This window comes from Otolemur garnettii, unplaced genomic scaffold, assembly GCF_000181295.1.
Source record: "Otolemur garnettii isolate 467f Iridium unplaced genomic scaffold, OtoGar3 scaffold00018, whole genome shotgun sequence".
NCBI lineage: Eukaryota > Metazoa > Chordata > Mammalia > Primates > Galagidae > Otolemur > Otolemur garnettii.
This window is the reverse complement of record NW_003852413.1, coordinates 13,268,163-13,287,231: the sequence shown is the minus strand read 5'-3', so window position 1 is coordinate 13,287,231 and position 19,069 is coordinate 13,268,163. Positions and strand designations below refer to the sequence as shown.

General features: G+C 37.0%; 1 protein-coding gene across 1 annotated transcript in view; it reads left to right on the top strand.

Annotated features, from left to right (window-relative positions):
- CEP112 (centrosomal protein 112) overlaps positions 1 to 19,069 on the top strand; it is a 423,284-nt gene that overhangs the window by 308,740 nt on the left and 95,475 nt on the right. The window contains exon 22 of the mRNA XM_003786186.3: positions 16,382 to 16,444. Within this exon, the coding sequence (XP_003786234.1) occupies positions 16,382 to 16,444 (63 nt within the window). The remainder of the gene's footprint in view (positions 1 to 16,381; positions 16,445 to 19,069) is intronic.

The following is a 19,069-nucleotide window of genomic DNA, read 5'->3' as shown; positions in this document are numbered from 1 at the left end:
AGAGACATAGATCTATGGAATAGAATAGAAAATCTAGAGATGGACCCAGCCACATATCATCATGTGATCTTTGACAAGCCTAAAAAAAATACGCATTGGAGAAAAGAGTCCCTATTTAACAAATGATGCTGGGAGAACTGGTTAACCACCTGTAGAAGACTAAAACTGGCCCCACACCTCTCACCACTAACAATAGTTGATTCTCACTGGATAAAAGATTTAAATTTAAGCCATGAAACTATAAAAAAGAGAGTACAGGGAACACACTTGCAAATATTAACCTGGGAAAATATTTTATGAGGAAGAATCCTCCCCCCAACAATTGTAGCAACACCAAAAATAAATAAATGGGATTTGGTCAGGCTACAAAGCTTCTGCACAGCTAAGGGCACTACAACCGAAGAGAATGAACAGACAGCCTTCGGAAAGAGAGAAGACTTTTGCATGTTACAATTCCAACAAAGGTCTGATAACTAGAATCTACAGAGAGCTCAAATTAATAAAAGAAGAGCAAACAACCCCATTTCTTTTGGGGCAAGGGATTTAAACAGAAACTTCTCTGAAAATAATAGACGAATGGCCAATAAACACATGAAAAAATGCTCATTTTTTTTTTTAATTTTTGGGGATTCATTGAGGGTACAAAGAAACAGGTTGCATTGATTGCATTTGTTAGGTAAAGTCCCTCTTATAATTGTCCCCCACTCTTTTTTTTATTGTTGGGGATTCATTGCGGGTACAAAGAACCAGGTTACATTGATTGCATTTGTTAGGTAAAGTCCCTCTTAATGTTCATCATCTTTAATTATCAGAGAAATGTGAATTAACACCACTTTGAGATATCACCTAACTCCAGCAAGATTAGCCCTTATCACAAAGTCCCAAAACTCAGGTGCTGGTGTGAGTGTGGAGAGAAGGGGACACTTTTACACTGCTGGTGGGATTGCAAACTAATACAGCCTTTTTGGAAAGAAGTATGGAGAATTCTCAAGGCACTAAAGTAGACCTACTGTTTGATCCTGTAATACCATTACTAGGTATCTACCCAGATGAACAAAAATCATTTTACAACAAAGACATGTGCACCAATGTTTATTGCAGCCCAATTCACAATAGCCAAGTCATAGAAGCAGCCTAAAGGGCCATCAACCCATGAATGGATAAATGAATTGGATCTATGGAATAGAATACAGAATCTAGACCCCTATAAACCCAAGAATACGCCCCAGAGGGCATGTCTAGGGAGGGATGTTAATAGTAGTATGGCTCATGGAGGGAAAAGTTCAAAGAATCCAAGTGCCCATTTATAAAAGAATCATTTTTGTCCACTCTCACAATTGAATGTTCTAAAGTAAGGAAAGTAAAGGAAGCACAATTTCAAAGTAAACGTTATGAATGAATCTTAAAAACAATGTGTGAAAAGCAGCAAGTTGCTGGAAACTGTTATACATAGAGCATGATTTGCTTATAAAGAGTTCAAAATTAATAAAATGTCATAAATACATAATATGTTAATTTTTTAAGCAAGACAGTAAATAAAATTGAAGCTAGTGATTAATTCTTAGAAAGGGTTAAGGGATTAAGCTGGGGCTGGGAGGAAGCATGTAGGTAAATGCTCTGGCATTGGTAATGCTGGATATTAAGTTGTCTGGTCATTGGAGGAGAGTTCTTTGTCATGTTTCATAAACTTACACAATGTACTGTTCTTTTGTATGTATTAATTATTACATAATTTAAACATGTCCAAGTAAAAATGATTAACATTGTCAAAGCAGCAGTCTTTGGGACATGTCAGGAAGAAACTACTTCCCCAGTAAAGAAGCTGAGGCAAGTGATTCTTTTCATGGGCTCACAGTGGAAGGATGAACAGGAAAGAGTAATTAGAATTGACTGTAAAAGAGTGATTTCAGTAGCTGACTTTTCTAACAGCCTGACCCTGCAGTTCTGTAAACTCGGCTATAGTAAAGTAACTTCTGTCCACTTTAGATCGTGAACAAATGCAGCCATGCTTTAGACCCAACATGACTCAGCTACTTCCCCTGGAGATCTCAGTCTACCAAATTCCCCTTTGATCACTCTTGCCTCGCCTTTTATTTTTGCTGTTTCCTCATGCATAAAGAGCCTGGTCTTTGTCTTTATTCCAGGGCTGACTCACCACTCTCTGATCCATTGCCATCTTGAACTTCTTCCATTCCTATGCTGCTAAATCTCAGTCCTGTTTAGTCTCTATTGTCCACTTTATCTGCACATTATAAAAAATAATGCCCAGGAAAGTTAAATGATTTGCCCATGGTCACACCACTCAGGTTGGTTTAACTTCAGAACTTGTGCTTTTAACCACCATGGTCTATTGCTTACCACCTGGCGATCGTTGCTGGAATAGTCAATCAGAGCAACTGGAGTTAATGAAAAAGGTGGTTGGAGTAGATCTAAGGATCTGGGTGATAGGAAATTCAGTCACACAGCAACTGGACACCTATTTTTGTAGACTATTTGGGGAATAGGGCTTGTTCATATGGGCATCATACTCATTGCTTTCAAATGTTTCCAATATTATTTTTAAATGAAATGGTATTGTAATTCTGACTCACTATAGATGATCCTGGAAAACTGGGTAAGCTCTAGGTAATTTTAATTTAGGAACAGCTAATGACTAAATTAGGAACAGCTAACTTAAGAATGTCCTCTCAACACCTATTCCAAACTTCAAATAATAATCCAGTGTAGAAAATAGAGCTTTTAAGTATTGAGATCACTGTTTTGTATTGAACTGCCTTCAAATCTAATATAGCAGCTTCTTATAAATATATTAATTCATAAAATTTCTAATTAACATGCATTGAATTCTTTTATATTTTCCAAGTCACAAATGAGCCAAAAAGTAGAAAATTTTCCAAAACAGTAAGTAAAATATTAATGGAATTTACAAGCATGACAAATTGGGGCCTCCAACTCCTTGATTCAAAGCTTATAAATTTAAATAATTTATTACCTGACCAAATAATGTTATATGGCCATTGAACAATGTCAACATTTTTGATCTCTGAAGTCAAAATTTTAGGTAGATCTTCTATCAGCTCCCTAAAAATACTGTAATAGAATGTGCCACTCATATGTAAGTTATACTAAGTATATTTAAAGTGTAATTATGCATGTTAAAATTTGTTAAATATAGTAGTCATTTGACTTTGACATTTGTCAAATCATACATTAGATTTTAGCATAAAGCATAAATGTCACAGACCTATAAAAATGTTGCAGAAGATAGTCTTAAAAAAAACTTAATTGACCCATTTACATGGGGTCTTTGATGATAAATTCTTTCCTGCACATCAGAGAATAATTGCTTCTTCCCTAGAGCAAAGTAAAGTGTTTTTTTTTCTCCCTCATTCTCTTAAAGTTTATATTTCTGCCCAAGTAATAAATGAGTTTCAGTTTCTATGGCCTTTGCTTCAGAGAGCTTCTCTGAGGGTGAGCTTTGAAATATGATTAGATCTTAATTCTTTAACTATTTCCATAAGCTCATTTCACAGTTTGCTTTCTTATTCAGGGAGTAGGGTGGGGAGATGCATGTAAATCTTATGTGATCATTTATGGGTGTTAGCCATGTAAATATATGTTGCAATGGTACGAAAATTAGTCCTGAATTACAGTGAGAGAAGAAAATCAACTGTCCCATGTTATTCTTTACATTAACTGCCATTTAACATGTATTATTTTAGACCATAATATTAACCAGAGTTATTAACTCCTTGTGGGCAGAAAATGTATCCAGTACTAAACAGCATATTCAGAAATAGGGCCAAATTCAGAACAATATGGGCACCCCCTGTTAGAATGCATTCACCTCTATTTACTGATTATCACTCAGCAAATAGCAATGCTGATGCTGCTACATCATGGCCCTTTTCAAAAACTGTCTGGTTTCTTCTTTCATTAATAAAGTATGTGGCTTTTCTGTTGGATTCTGACAAAACGAATAAGCAGGGACACTAACCAGAACACGTGAAGTTCCTAATTATTAGCTTCTGGGTAAAGCAGCTATTATATCTAAGATGATTCAGTTAATTTTCTAGAAATGAATTAAAGCTGAGGAGTCATTCAATGTGGAACAATGATGTGTGCAGATATTTTTGCTATTTTAGACTAGTTTGCCATTTTCTCAATTTGGGATTTATGTATAGTGAAAAGAATTAAGGTACTCTTCCTTTTAATGATTGTATAAAATTAAGAATTTATTCTTGGTTGAAAATAAGATTCAGAAGTCATAGGATGAAAGGTCAGGAACTAGCTGTTTTTCATATCTATGTCTTACTTAATGTGGGTCCATTCTCGTACTTCATGGCACTCTGCTGTCCTGCTTACTTTTTTCAAGAAGGGGCTGTGAAATTTGAAATGTAATAATCAGAATTCTTATAAATGGCATTCTGCCTGCTAATCCTCAATAATAAGTTGATCTTGGAGAATGTCATAAATTAGTATGATCAAGTCAAAGATAGATTAACCTTTTTTCAACATTCAGTTTAATAAATGTTAAGTGCCTGGTGAATGCAGAGCACTGTGAATATTTCATTAGATCAACAACAAATAAAAACTTTATTTCAATAATTTTTTTTATTAAATTATAACAGTGTACATTAATACTATCATGGGGTACAGTGTATGGTTTCTGTATATAATTTGAAGTACTTTCATTCAACTGGTTAACATAGCCTTCATGTCTTTTTCTTAGTTATTGTGTTAAGACATTTATAGTCTACGTTTAGAGAGATTCACGTGTCCCCTTATAGGATGAACCCACCAATCACCCTCCCTCCACTCCCCTTCCTCTCCCCTCTCCCCATGTTCCTGGGCTAAAATTGGGTTATAGCTTTCCTATGAAAGCTATAAATTAGTTTCATAGTAGGGCTGAGTACATTGGATACTTTTTCTTCTATTCTTGGGATACTTTGCTAATCCATCTTGAAAGTTAAGGGAAATGGCAGTGACAGATAGTTCCTTAAAATTACTGACATTCTGTTTGAGCAAAGTACAATTATATATATAATCTTATACTTAGCTTTGACTTTTAAACTAAGTCAAATTCTATTGTTTAATATAATACAATTTGGGGGAGAGTTATCATTAGAACTGCAATGTGATAAAGGTAATATTTTCTTTGAATTTATATTAAATTATCTTTTAAAAGTTATTTTTATCTAATCAACTTTCTTTTGCATTTGCATTATGTTAAAATGTCCTAAGATACTCATGACATGTAAAACAAATTATATTTACCAAGATAAAAAAAATAGTGTGGATGCCTTCTTTCATAAACATTTGTGCCCAATTTCCATTTTACCCCAAATGCTCTTTCATCTCCTTATAGAAGATATAGTAAAGTATGGTACATTATGTTTTATATACATTCATAAACCTTTCCATTTCTACCTCTCCCCTCTACCTTACCTTTAATATGCTAAATGGAAGGTGGCACCTGTGGCTCACTGAGTAGGGCACTAGCCCCATATAATGAGGGTGGCAGGTTCGAACCCGGCCCCAGCCAAACTGCAACAAAAAAATAGTTGGGGTTGTGGTGGGCGCCTGTAGTCCCAGCTACTCAGGAGGCTGAGGAAAGAGAATTACCTAAGCCCAGGAGTTGGACGTTGCTGTGAGCTGTGATGCCACGGCATTCTACTGAGGGTGACAGAGTGAGATTCTGTCTCTTAAAAAAAAAATATATATATATATATATATATATGCTAAATGGAAATGAAGAAATAGAAAACTATTTTTTATCCCAAAGCTATACAAAAATCTTACCAATTTAGCCCATATATACTTCTTTTTTATTGATTCTTTAAATAATATTTTCCAAGCCACTGCTAAGCCAAAGCAATGAGCTCTGTTTATAACCTATTAGGAAAGGTAAGACACACTTTTGAAAGATGATAGAACATCCATGAATATTACCAAGACTCTAAATACTAAAAGATAAAAAATAAAGCATGCTAGCATTTGAACTAGTCATGGTACATTGATAAGGTAGAGAAAAACATTATGGCAGAGGAACGGAGACTACAAAGCAAAACGTAGTCTGGAAAACCCCATTAATGCATATTAGAAAATGTTTGTTCATTCTACAGTTCTTGGTTGTGTTCTGTGATGGCCTTGGGTTATATCTGTGAAGAAAATAGACAAAGACTCCTGTCTTTGAGGACTTTACCTCCTAGCAGGGAAAAGGCAGTGTTTGGAGAGTTGGAAGCGGAAAAGAGATGTGGGTTCCCCATCACTGAGGGCAGGGAGTGTGGACTTGGTGAGCCGAGATTCGACAGCAAGACAGTTACCAATATCCATTCAGGAAAGATTAGAGCTTGGCTAAATGTGGAGACAGGGAGACAAGTCAGGAGAATACTGTCAACATGAGATTGAGAAAGAAAGAAATTGGGTAAAGCAGTGGAAATGTTATAGACCAATAAACCGAAGAAAGAGTAATGGTTTTAAGCCCATGGGAAAGGCAGACTTCTGGTTGCAGTGTGCCATTGGGACAGTACTGCTCAAACTTCTTTGAGTCATTTAGCCCTTTGAAAATTTTTGTTGAAATATTTGGATTTATTCCAGAAATAATACAGAATACCTAAAACTTTGCATAAAATATGGGGAGAGGGAAGTTTCATGGACTCTTAAAGCCTATCCATGGCTCCAGATTAAGAATTTTCATGAAGGGGAGAATTTCAACACCAAACACTTATTGAGCACCTACTGTTTATCCAGCTTGGTGTGGGTAGGGGTTGAGGGATGACAAATGACTATAGCATGGCTCCAACCCTCAAAGTATGTAGAACTGTCAAAATGCTGAATTTTTTTTAAGTTCACCATTTTATGTGGACACAGTTCCTGGCACCCCGAAGTAATTGCAGTAGTAACATCAAACTTCACTAATCACAGATCATCGTTGCAGATACAATAATAATGGAAATTGTTGAAATAGTGTGAGAATTAAAAGAATGTGATGCAGAGACCTGAAGGGAGACCCAAATGCTATTGGGGAAATGGCACAGGTAGATTGACTGCGTACACCGTGCGCTAGGCACATCCTTTGGGAAGTGTCTCTGTTTAACAGCTTGCCTCCTATGTGCACGTTTAGACATAACACGTTTTATTGTGTTTTGCTTCATTTGTGCATCACAAATAATGTGATTTTTATATATTGAATGTTTGTGGCAACCATGGATAGAGATGTTGAATTTTAATGTTCTTAGGGTGACAGTTAAATGGAAGTGGCCTGTAGGCAGATGGATACTCAGAACAGAAAGTCAGGAATATGGCTATAAAATGGAGGTGTGTTTGTCAGGATTAGAATCACCAGGGAGTCAAGAAAAAACTCAGGGAGAGGAACGCACTCACAGGAAAGGGTGCTCCTGTCTTGCTGGCCTGTATAGACGCACGCGCTGCCATGCCTGTTCTGCATGTGTCTCTGTCCTACTGTGTGTCCATGTGGCCAGGCGCTCTGGGGATCACTGCTGGGTCCCTCCTCCTCTCACAGGAGCCCCTCTATGGGGCTCTCACTCTTTCCCCCTCTCCCAAGATTAGCCAGAAGGCAGGGCTTTTCTCAGGAGCAAACCCACAAACTAACACTTTCCCTTCCCACTTCAGACTCGTTCCATTCCCCACCCACCTGGGAGCTCTCTTCTCATCAGGGGGTGGAGAGGGCATGGAATGGGGGAAGCAAAAGTATGAAACTGCCTCCAATGTGCCTTTATGCCCTGAATCATCCCCAATATTGTTAAAAGCAAAAAGCAACTCCTTTATTTTCTCTGTACTTCTGCTGTGTCATCCTTTTGTGTGAGGCCGTGAAGTTAGAATACCAGGCTGTAGGGCTGAGTAGGGCTGAAAGTACCATATTTAATACTTCCAAAATATCCAGCTACATTCACCAGCTATATTGCATAGAAGAATCACTAAAATGTTAACATTGTTACACTGGGTGACATATTACAGGAGATATTCACCAAATATATTTCTTTTTATTTCTTGGTTTTTCTGCAATGAGCATATATTTACTTTATAAAAAAAAAAAAAGCTGTATTGAAGTGCAACTTACCCCCAAATTCTTGTTTTCCAAAGTATACAGTTCAATGACTTTTTAAAACAACTTTCTATAGAGTTGTACAACTGTCACTATGATCTGAATTTACTTTTATAATCAGAAGTAAGTGAAGATTATTAAAAATGACCTCATTACACAGCAGTAAAAAGGTTGTTGGCAAGTCAAATATAGGGGACAGGGTCAAATTTCAGGTCATTAAGTAAAGAATTGAGAGTCGCCAAGGAGCTCAGTAAATATTTCTTGAACTAATAAGGAAATGAAAATGGAGGCATGGGTAGAGATCACCTTTCCAGAATGTGCCTGCGAAGGAAGAAAAGAAAGCCTGGAGCCTCAGATCCACCTGCTGTGCTTCTCCAAGCCCTGGGACCTTCTCGGAGGTCCCTCTGTCATCTGGGACTTTCTCCTCTCCGTTTCAGTCAGTTGACTCCTATTCATTCCTACATTAGCTGTATAACCTTAGGCAAGTTGCTTAACTTCTTTCTCAGTTTCAGTGAGAGTAATAGTAGCACCTACCTCACAGTTTTTGAGAGGTTTCAAGCTATTAATATGTGTAAAGCATTTAAGCAATATGCACCAATAAAGAAGGAGAAAAATAAATAATAGTTGTTTGGTTGTTGTTGCAATCATCATCATCACCATCACCATCATTATCATCATTATCCTCTAATATTCACCTCCCTACAGAAGCCTTCTCTGATGCAAGGTATCTCATATTTTTTCCTTAATAACACCCCGTGTGTATCTCTTTCATGATACTTATCATGCAGTATTTTATTTATTCACTCATCTGTGTCCTCACTGACTGCATTAAATCTTTTAATTCTGTAAACATCCAGTTCTTAATACCGGGAAGGCACTCAAAGTGTTTGTGAAACTAACATGGTAGATAGACATCTATCAGGATTTCAGAAAGGGCCGTGTGTGTGTGATCACATGTGTGTGTTGGAGGAAAATGCATCTTTTTACAACCACATGGAAACATGTCAATGTAGAAGAAAATAGGGGTGCTGGGAGAGAAAAGGGGCCTGGGAAAACTAATGCTGCAAGGTGTTTGCCAGTGGTGACAGAAGGAGAATCCATGATTTGGTGGAGAGCATTGCTCCTGTAACCAGTTATCATGGCATAATTTCTGCCCACTCTATATTCTGCAAGAGTTTATGTGGAGTCGGGATTATTTTTTCCTTGGATGTCTGATAAAATTTACTAGTGAAACCACCTGGACCCGAACATGGGATTATGTGTAGATGTAATAGGTACGAGGTTCTTAGAGTTTTCTATTTCGTGAGGCACTTCTGGTAATTTGTATCAGTTATGAGACGTATCCATTTTGTCTAAATTACCCAACATTTATAAATAAGATGTTCATAATATTTTCTTACTGCCCTATTAATGTCTATTGAGTCTGATATATCCCCTCTCTCTCTCTCATTACTGATTCTGATAATTTGCATATTCTCCTTTTGCTGATCAATCTATCTAGAATTTTATCAATTTTATTGTTCTTCTTAAAGAACCAGTATTTGGCTTATTAAATTTTCTTTGTCATTTTTCTGTTTTCTATTGTGTTGATTTCTGCTCTGATGTTTGTTATTTTCTTTGTCTTTTATTTGCTACTCTTTACAAGCTTTTTCAGTTGGAAACTTACACTGTTTATTTTAGAACTTCTTCCTGTGCTAATAAAAGAATTCAAAGCTAAAAGTTTCCTCTGAGTACTAATTTAGTTGCATTCTACAAATATCTGCTTTCATTTTCATTCATTTCAAAATACTTGCTAATTTCCTTTGTAATTTCTTCAACTCAGATTATTACATGTTTATCTGTTATTTGTCAGATATTTAGAGGCTATCAGACATATTTCTGTTATGAATTCCTAATTTAATTTCATTGTGGTCAAGGCATATACCTTATATGAGATCAATCCTAAATTTGTTTGATGGCCCAGAATATCTTGACTAGTGGTCAAGTTGTTAGTTGATAGCAATTTTCAAGTTATCTGTATCCTCACTAATGTTTGGCCTACTTGTTCTATCAATTACTGAGAAAGGAGTATTAAATTATCTTCAATTATAATTTGTGAATTTTCCCATTTAATTGTTTCATTTTTGCCAGCTTTTGCTTCATGTATTCTGAAGCTCTTAAAATTAAGTACATACATATTTGTTGCTATATCATTCTTATGAATTAAATTTTTATCATTATAAAATGCCCTTTATCTCTGCCAAGTTTCTTTGTTTTATATTAACATGTTCACTTCACTTTTCTTATGATTACAGTTGGCATGGTACATATGCCTTTATCCTTTTAATTTTAACATTTTCAAAAATATTTTTATTTATTTATCTTGAAAACACCATGTAGTTATGTATTTATTCAAAATCCAGCTTAAAAATCTTTGTCAATTAGTTAGAGATTTTAGACCATTTATATTTAACATAGTGACTGATATTGTTCGGTTTCAAGCTACCATTTTGCTATTTGTTTTCTATTTGTCTCATCTTTTCTTTTTCCCCCTTTCCTGCCTTTTACTGGATTCATTAAGTACTTTTTAATATTCCATTATATTTTTACTATTGGCTTATTAAATATGCCTCTTCATTGTTAGTTTTTATAGTTGATCTAGGTTTTATGATATGAATCTTAAATACAGTCTGTCTTTACCTCATATTATACCAGTTTATATAAAATGTAAGTTTCTGAATAATATATACTTCCATTTTCCCATGTATATTCTATGTTTCTATAAATGTTATAAACCCCTCAATATGTTTTCAGTATTTTTACTTTTAACATTCAATACCTTTTAAAGGGATTTTAAAATGAGAATAAAAAGCAATTTACATTTACACACATATTTTCTACGTCCGGTGACATTTATTCCTTTGGGTTCATGGTCCATCTACCTAAACAACTTCTTTCAACCCTTCTTTTAGTGCATATCTACTGGTGACACGTTCTCTCAAGTTTTTCTTTGACAGTATCTGCTGTTTGTTTTTTACTTTCAGTTGAAAAGATATTTTCACTGGATATACAACTTCAGATTGACAGATCTTTTTTTCTTTCAGCACTTTAAAGATTAAATGTGTTGTTTTCTGAATTGCATAGTTTCAGATGGGAAATCTTCAGTCATTCGTGTCATTTTGATGTATCTGTTTCCTCCAGCTGCTTTTGAGATTTTATCTTTATTTCTGTTTCTCATAATTTTATTATGATGTGCCTTGATGTGGTTTTCTCTATGTTTATCTTATTTTTTGGTTTGATCATCTTTTGGACTTGTGGTTTTAGAGCTTTCAATTTAGAAAATTTTCAGCCATCACGTCTTCAAATATTTCCCAAACTTTCCTCTTTCTGGGATACAATTGTGCATATTTTGGTTGATGCGATATTGTCTCAGATATTACTGAGATTATTTGTTACATTTTCTCCTTTGCTTCTTTGGAATTCATTTGGATATTTAAAATGTTCTTTCCAGGTGCTTGGAAATTGCCATTTATCCTAATAAGTATAAATCTGAACAAACTGAAAAATCAAGAGTCTTCATATATGTCAGAGAAATAAACTCACAAGGGCAAACTGCTGCCCCAAATTTTGGAGAGACAAACAGGTGGACCCAGAGAATCACAATCAAAATAAAAATCTGTGCAGTAACTAGTGCCCGGGTAAAACATCCTGAACTATAATTATGTTGTTGAAGGCTTAGTGTGGACAAGTCTTAAAGATAAAGACTTTTGTAAGCTTTTAAAACTAAATTTTACTGTGTATATTTAAGGTATATAACATGATGTTATATGCATACTGTATATGTATAATAAAATGATTGCTATAATGAAACAAAACATATCCATCATCTTCACATAGTTACCCACCTCCTCACCATGGCAAAAATAGCTATAATTTACTCGCTTAGGAAAAATCATGAATAGTGTACAACACACTATGATTAGCTAGAGTCCTCATGTTGTACATTACATCTTTAGACTTGTTCATCCTACTTATTTGCTACTTCATATGTTTTGACCTGCAGCTCTCCATTTCCTCTCCCCCTAAACCCTGATAACCAGTGTTTTACTCTATCTCCACATATTGATTTCTATACTTAAAACCCTTCAGTGGCTCTCTACTTTACTCATACTGAAAGCAAGACCATGCAGAATTGGGCCCTTGCCCTCAGCCCTTCTCTTTTCCATGGGACATATTGCTTGCTGAGCCAACCACGCTGGCCTCTCACTGTGAGGTCAACATGCAGTGAGTACCTCTGCCTCAGGGCCTGTGCACTGACTCTCTGCTGCCTGGAATGCTCTTTCTCTGGAGTTCTATGGTTTCCTTATCTCCTGCAGGTTTTGTTCATACATCATCCTCTCAGGGAGGCCATCCTTCACTTCTGTAGATTTAAAATTATAAAATACTTTCTTTTATGACTTTCCATCTTCCTTTCTTGCTTTAACTTTATTATTTGCACCATCTAAAATAGAATTTTTAAAAGATATTTTATTTACTCTCATTAAAATAGACAGATTCTAGCCACACTGTGGGTCATACCCGTAATCCTAGCACTCTAGGAGGTTGAGGTGAGGGAATCACTTGCTTCAGGAGTTCAAGACCAGACTAAGCAAGAGTGAGACCCTCATCTCTGCAAAAACAGAAAAACTAGCCAGATGTGATGACACACACCTGTAATCTCAGCTACTTGGGAGGCTGAGGTAAGAGGATCACTTAAGCCCAAGAATTTGAGGTTGCTGTGAGCTAGGACACTGCAGCACACTAGCCTAGACAACAGAGTGAGACTTGGTCTCAAAAAAAAAAAAAAAGAAATTTGTTTCTTATTTGTTTATTAACTGTTATAGTCATGGCTGCCTAGAGTGAATGAGTGGATGAATTGGATATTTAATCATAAGGAAGCTTAACTGGGTTTGTGGATTTGGGGGCATGCCAGCCACAAGCTCAGGAAAATTAACTCCAACCAAGACACAATCTTTCCTACATCAACCAGCATCTCTGACTCTTAACTGTTTAAGGACAATATTAATTTAATCTTTATGATATTATAATTAATTTTTATATTTTCTAGTGGATAAACATTTTTAAAGTACTCATAATGTGCGCCTGGCACATGGTATGAGCTCTATAAATGTTTATTTTAAAAGTAACAAATGCTTTCTCAAGCATTTTGTGATAAATAATGATGGCTGAATGTGAAACAAATAAACCTCAAGAGGTTCAGAGTGGCCCTAATTCTCTAATGAAGAGTGGCTTTATTAATTACAGAGCTGTAACACACACTGATGGCTTACTAGAAAACTAGCAGTACTCACGTGCCCTCTGTATTCTTGGGGAAACAAAACAACCTGTCTACTCAGTGAGATTATAGATACAAAGAGCATTATGGAATAAACTCTAAATAATTGCTTTTGAACTTCAGTGCATAAATCATATGGTTATGAAAGGATAATTTCAGAGATGTGGATGGAGGTCACAGGAAAGGGAAAGGATTTGTATGGTATCTATTCATTCATTAAGTGAACATTGCTGCCCCAAGCACTCTGTTAGGAGCTCGAACCTGCCTTGTGGAATTTTACAATCTGGGAGAGACACAGTCTAACCAGCAATTCCCAATTCAGCCTTCGTGCCTGAAAAGAAGTATGTTCAGAGTGGGTTGAAAGCACAGAATGGCCTCCTGGTCCCATTTGTGATAAAGAAATCGATGGCTGGGAATTAAATATAGTGGACAGAACTCAGCTGTTCGTCTCTACTCCCTGAGGAAAACCCAACAAAATGAGAATAATGAAATTAAAAAGGGCACAAATCAGGGGTTTTTAACCTTGGTTGAATATTCAAAATAGCAGCAGAGATTTTTCAAATCCTAGTACCTGTGATAAATCCTCTATCCCAGATGAATTAAATCATGACCCCTGGGTGTGGGATGCAGCCATCAGTATTTTTATACTAGAATTTTTGTGAAGAGAGGAAGAAGGGAGACAGTAAACACATAAGAAACCTCTAGCATCTGAGGACTCGAGAAGGGGTTGGATCTGCAGTGGACTTAGCAGAACTGAAAATACCAAAACCAAACAATTTCTGGATGAGAGGAGGCTTGGAGGGTGCCACTTAGAAGCAGCAAGATCCTATAAGGGTACATGTGAATCTCTCTAAATGTAGAATATAAATGTCTTAACGCAATAACTAAGAAAATGACATAAAGGCTATGTTAACCAGTTGGATGAAAGTATTTCAAATTCCGTATAGCAATAGCACTGTGTACCCCATGATAGCATTAATGTACACAGATATGATTTAATAAAGAGAAAAACAGAAAAAAAATAAAATTTCATTATTGTTGTAATTTCTTTTGGACAAAGTCAATAATTGCATTAAATTGTCAGAATTTGTAAAATGGACAAATTGATTCTCTTCGGTGAAAAATATATTTCTGGTTGCGTAGGGAAAAAAAAAAGCAGCAGCAGATCTTTCCTGTGGCAGAAAGGCTCAGGAATCAGAGGAGCAGGGTGGGGCTGGAGCCAAGAGCAGAAGGCTGGGTTGAAAGTCTGTAGGGAAGCAGTTAGATGTCCCACATCAGATGACCCAGATTTTATCCCAAGACTGCCCTTGTCCTCACCCTTAGTTTGCCCTCTGGAGAGATGGGATGAGAGAGGGGACTACTCAGGTACAGTGAAGGACAAATATGAAACAAGCGTAGGTGAATGTCTCCATCTTCAACTCGGCCGGGTCCATGCTACCTGGCCATGAACTGGAGAGCAGACTGGTCCACAGGAGAGTCCAGGCCCCTCTATCCCACCTTGAGGAGATGCCCACCCACCCACAAACCTGTTAACACCCAGCTTCTGCTCAGTGTTAGAGACCTCACCTTAAGGGACATCAAAGGTCACTAGACTCTTGAGAAAAGTGAAAGACAAAGACCAAAACAGCCCGGCAGAAATAAGTAAATACAGGACCTCAGGAAAAACACACTCTAGTGAGCAGGAAAATGTTTAGAGATAGGTGTGGATAGACAGATAACTGTGGGCATGTGGAGAGATCAGTGCCAGATGGGTGGCAGGTAGTTATAGATAGATAGTGATCTGACGTTAGTAACTGCAGGAGACTTGGGGGTCCATTGCACGGCATTATGAGAGGGGCGCAGCTGGGGAAGCACCTCTGCTCTGCAGCCAGACTGGGTTTGGGTTCAGTCCTGATTCATCACCCCCTAGCTGTATGATGCTGGGCAAGTTATTTAGCCTCTCTGTGCCTCAGTTTCCTCATCTCTGAAATGGGGATAATGATGATGCTGTTGAAAGAACAAAAAAAAACTCTTGGGAACTATGAATATGATGGCAGAAGCTGTTTAGGTAAGAGTTGAAGGAACCTCTAAGAATAATCAAAAAGACAAAGAGATGGAAAATAGGAACAGTGAAAGAAAGATGGTAAACCTGAGGAGCGCAACAGTGAGAGCTGCAGAGGGGGACAGAGAGAGTGCCAGAGAGGGAGTCACGGGGCACCCCAGAAATTTCCCAGAAATAAGGAGCACAAGCCCAGATGGGAAGGGCCTCCCTTGTGCCTGCATGATCGATGGGGAAAATGCCCAGTCTAGGACATGTCACTGTGACATTTTGAACACTAAGGACAAAGTGACAGTCCCCAAAGCTTCCAGAGAGCAAAAATCAGGTCATATACAAAGAGCTGGAACTTGAGTGGCAGAGATAATCAGGTTCTGAGTAATGGGGACTTATTCGGGAAAGGCCACTCCAGTGCCAGGACATTAAAGGTGTTGGATTTAGGTCTATTTATCACTTCAAAAAATAGCTCTCCTTGGCAGGCAGAGTAGGGGCTCAGTGCTTGGCTCAGTGACTCTAAAAATCTCATACCTACCTGTGTCCAGGGACATCTACTCCCTTTATTTTTAAACTAAGGTGGAAGGGTATTAAATTTCCCTGGTCCTTTCCTCCTCCAGTTCCCTCTCCCCCCTCTTCTCCCTCCTCTCCCTCCTTTGTTTCTTCTCCCTTTTCCTTATTTTACCTTCTGAGCCTTCACACTTTTGCTGTGTCTATTTCTGTCTCTCCTCCTCCTTTTCTCTCTCTCTCCACAGAAGTCTTATGTTTGTCTAATAATTGGCAGAAGAGATCTTTTTTTTTTCTTTTTAAGTGATGAATAGTTGGCTTTAGATCAAAGGCAAGCCCTGTGGTTTTCTGGCTGCCCCAGAAGGGCGGTGCAGCTGGCAGGCGTCCCAGCTGCCTGGTGATAGGCATGTGGAAGAGATACCAAGCTCGCAGGTCACTGTGTGTGTGTCCGTGTGTTTTGCAGGCTAACAGCAGGCTGAAGCAGATCGAGAAGGAATATAGTCAGAAGCTTGCCAAATCGACACAGGTAAGCAACATGAAAAGAAACAGAACAAGGTAAAACCAAAACCCAAAGAAAGCCCGCACGTAAAGGCCTTTGTACTTCAGAGTTAAATTTAATTCTTTTCAGTTTTTTATGGATTGGTAGATTTCTGATGGGTATAAAATCAATAGAATATACTTTTTACCGTTTGTCTTAGTAAAAATCAAGAAAAGTTAAGCATATTGACTCATTGGAACCAACACACACACACATATGCACACACTCAGATGTGGTAAAACCAGCCCGTACACTTGAACAAGCCCAGGCTAAAACATGTTTCACAAGGGCAGGAGATACACACCCACATCTGTGATGTGAGCACTTTGATACCATCTGTGCTTTTTTGCAACATTTCTCTTTGTTGCACCTAAAGGCTGCTTAGAACAAAATTCCTAACCACGAATAATTCTGGGTTAAATCAGCAACTCAGCTGTTGACTCTGTTTGGAAAAGAGAGAATTGTTAAGTTCCTACATCCTGGGTTGCTGTTTGTAGTTACTACAGTAGCTTTAGTATAAGAAAGGCCAATAATGGAATGCTTGTCCCTACTTGAAATATGATACTCAGTGTACTTTTTCTGTATTAGTTGTTATAATGATATTTGATAGTATCATTTAGGGAATCCCAAGAATTCCTTAGTTGTATGAGTGATTCTAGAACAAATAAATACTACTTGTTTTCATTTTGCAGATGGCTACATTAAGCCATTTAATATTAAGGGCATCGTATCTAATAATTTTTAAAATCAGCTTACCTTAGTATTTTTATATGCATATAGTGGTTGGAATTTATGTACTACACAGTACCACATAATAGTAGTAACAACAACAAAACAATAATAATATATAACATTTATGGGACAATAGACATACTGACCCATTCAGTCTTCATTCACAATGACTCTGGTATTAGAAACCATCATTGGCTCCACTTTCCAGTTGAGAAAACTGAGACTCAGAGATGAGATTACACAGGTTAGCAAATGACTAAGCCAAGGCCCAGCCTGGATCCGACATCAAAGAAGTTCTTAACTGTGATACTACCTGCCCAGCCAATCCCTTACATTTTTAATATGCCAAAACTCTGGTGATGGTTATCATGAAATTTCCTCAGTTCTATAATTATTTCTAAAATGTGCATGTTATATAATTCACATCCAATTAGAAAAGCAAAACGCTTTATCTAAGTGGAAAGTTATATAGGTTTATATAAGAGATGATGATCGTGTCTTGATTGCCATTATTCCAACTCTTCCTTCAGGAAAAAGCATGGAGAAATATCCTTTTTAATCCACTGAAAAAGATTACTAAAATCAAAATAAATCTTTTTGCTCTGACATTTAAAGCTTAGACTAAGGCATGAAAAATCCCTGATTGACATACTCTGCCATTCTGCTTACTTTGTTTTATGGTAAATGGGGAGGAGGACCGAGAGTGAGATAGAAGATAGCTAATAAAAATGCCTAAATAATGAGAGTGTAAACAAGAGTGTTTAAGTGTCTCTAAAGGAATGTGTGAAGAAGGCCGATTAGTTACATTAAAACAAATTAAATGTGACTTAGTTCAGAAGAAAGCCTGAGCTCTGGAGTCCACAGACATGGATTTGAATACCAGCCCTCCCACTTCTGTGACCTTGGGCAAGTTACCTGTCCTCTTTGGAATTAAATTTCCTCACTTGTCAAATGGGAGACCAGCACTTACTTCATAGGATGGTTTCAACTATTAAGTAAAACAATGCCAAACATGTATGTAGTGCAGTGCCTAGTACAGACTTAGCTTTTACAAAAGCATTTCTAAAACTGCAGTGAAGAAAGGGGGGGGGGGAGAGAAAGAAAAAAGGCTAGAAGGGGGCAGAAATTAATTTCTTCACATGATGGTTTGGGGTGTTTAAGCATTGATAAATCTCCCTGAACTATTTTCCCAAGTAAAGACATGAAGAAGGAGAAGGAAAAACCAACCAACAATAAATGAGAAAAAGAAAAACAATCCAGAAAGGGTAATCACTTCAAAAAATAGCTCTCGTTGGCAGGCAGAGGAGGGGCTCAAAGCTTTGCTCGGTGAATCTAAAAATCTCATACCTACCTGAGTCCAGAAGCATCTACTTCCTTTATTTTTTAACTAAGGTGAAAGAGAACATAATAATATCATAACATATAATATAAATAACTTACTAAGAGGCCATCCTTCTCATAAAAGGGATGATACCTTACACTGATAATATTTTAGTTGCCCACCTCTGAATACACATAAGCATGTTGAATATTTCTATGTGTGTATTATATCTGTCAAACGGCATTTGAGAAACACTGGTCTGCAATGCCAGTCAGTTCAGAGAAACAATCGGATTATATAAAAACGGCCATTAAAAAACAGGACCGTAGGTTGACTTTTTCCATTTCCAAGTGAGAGTTTGCTGGAATCTCTAGTTTATATCTCATCAAACTGATAAGAACTCCAGAAGTAAAAAGGATAATAATCTAAATGTAATTTGCCAAGTGACTTTTTTTTTTATTTACCATGATTATGGTTCCACTACTTAACTATTAGCTACCTAGTGCCAGTTATGTACACTGTGCTCAGGTAAAAATGGTCTATTTTCTTTTTTTTTTTTT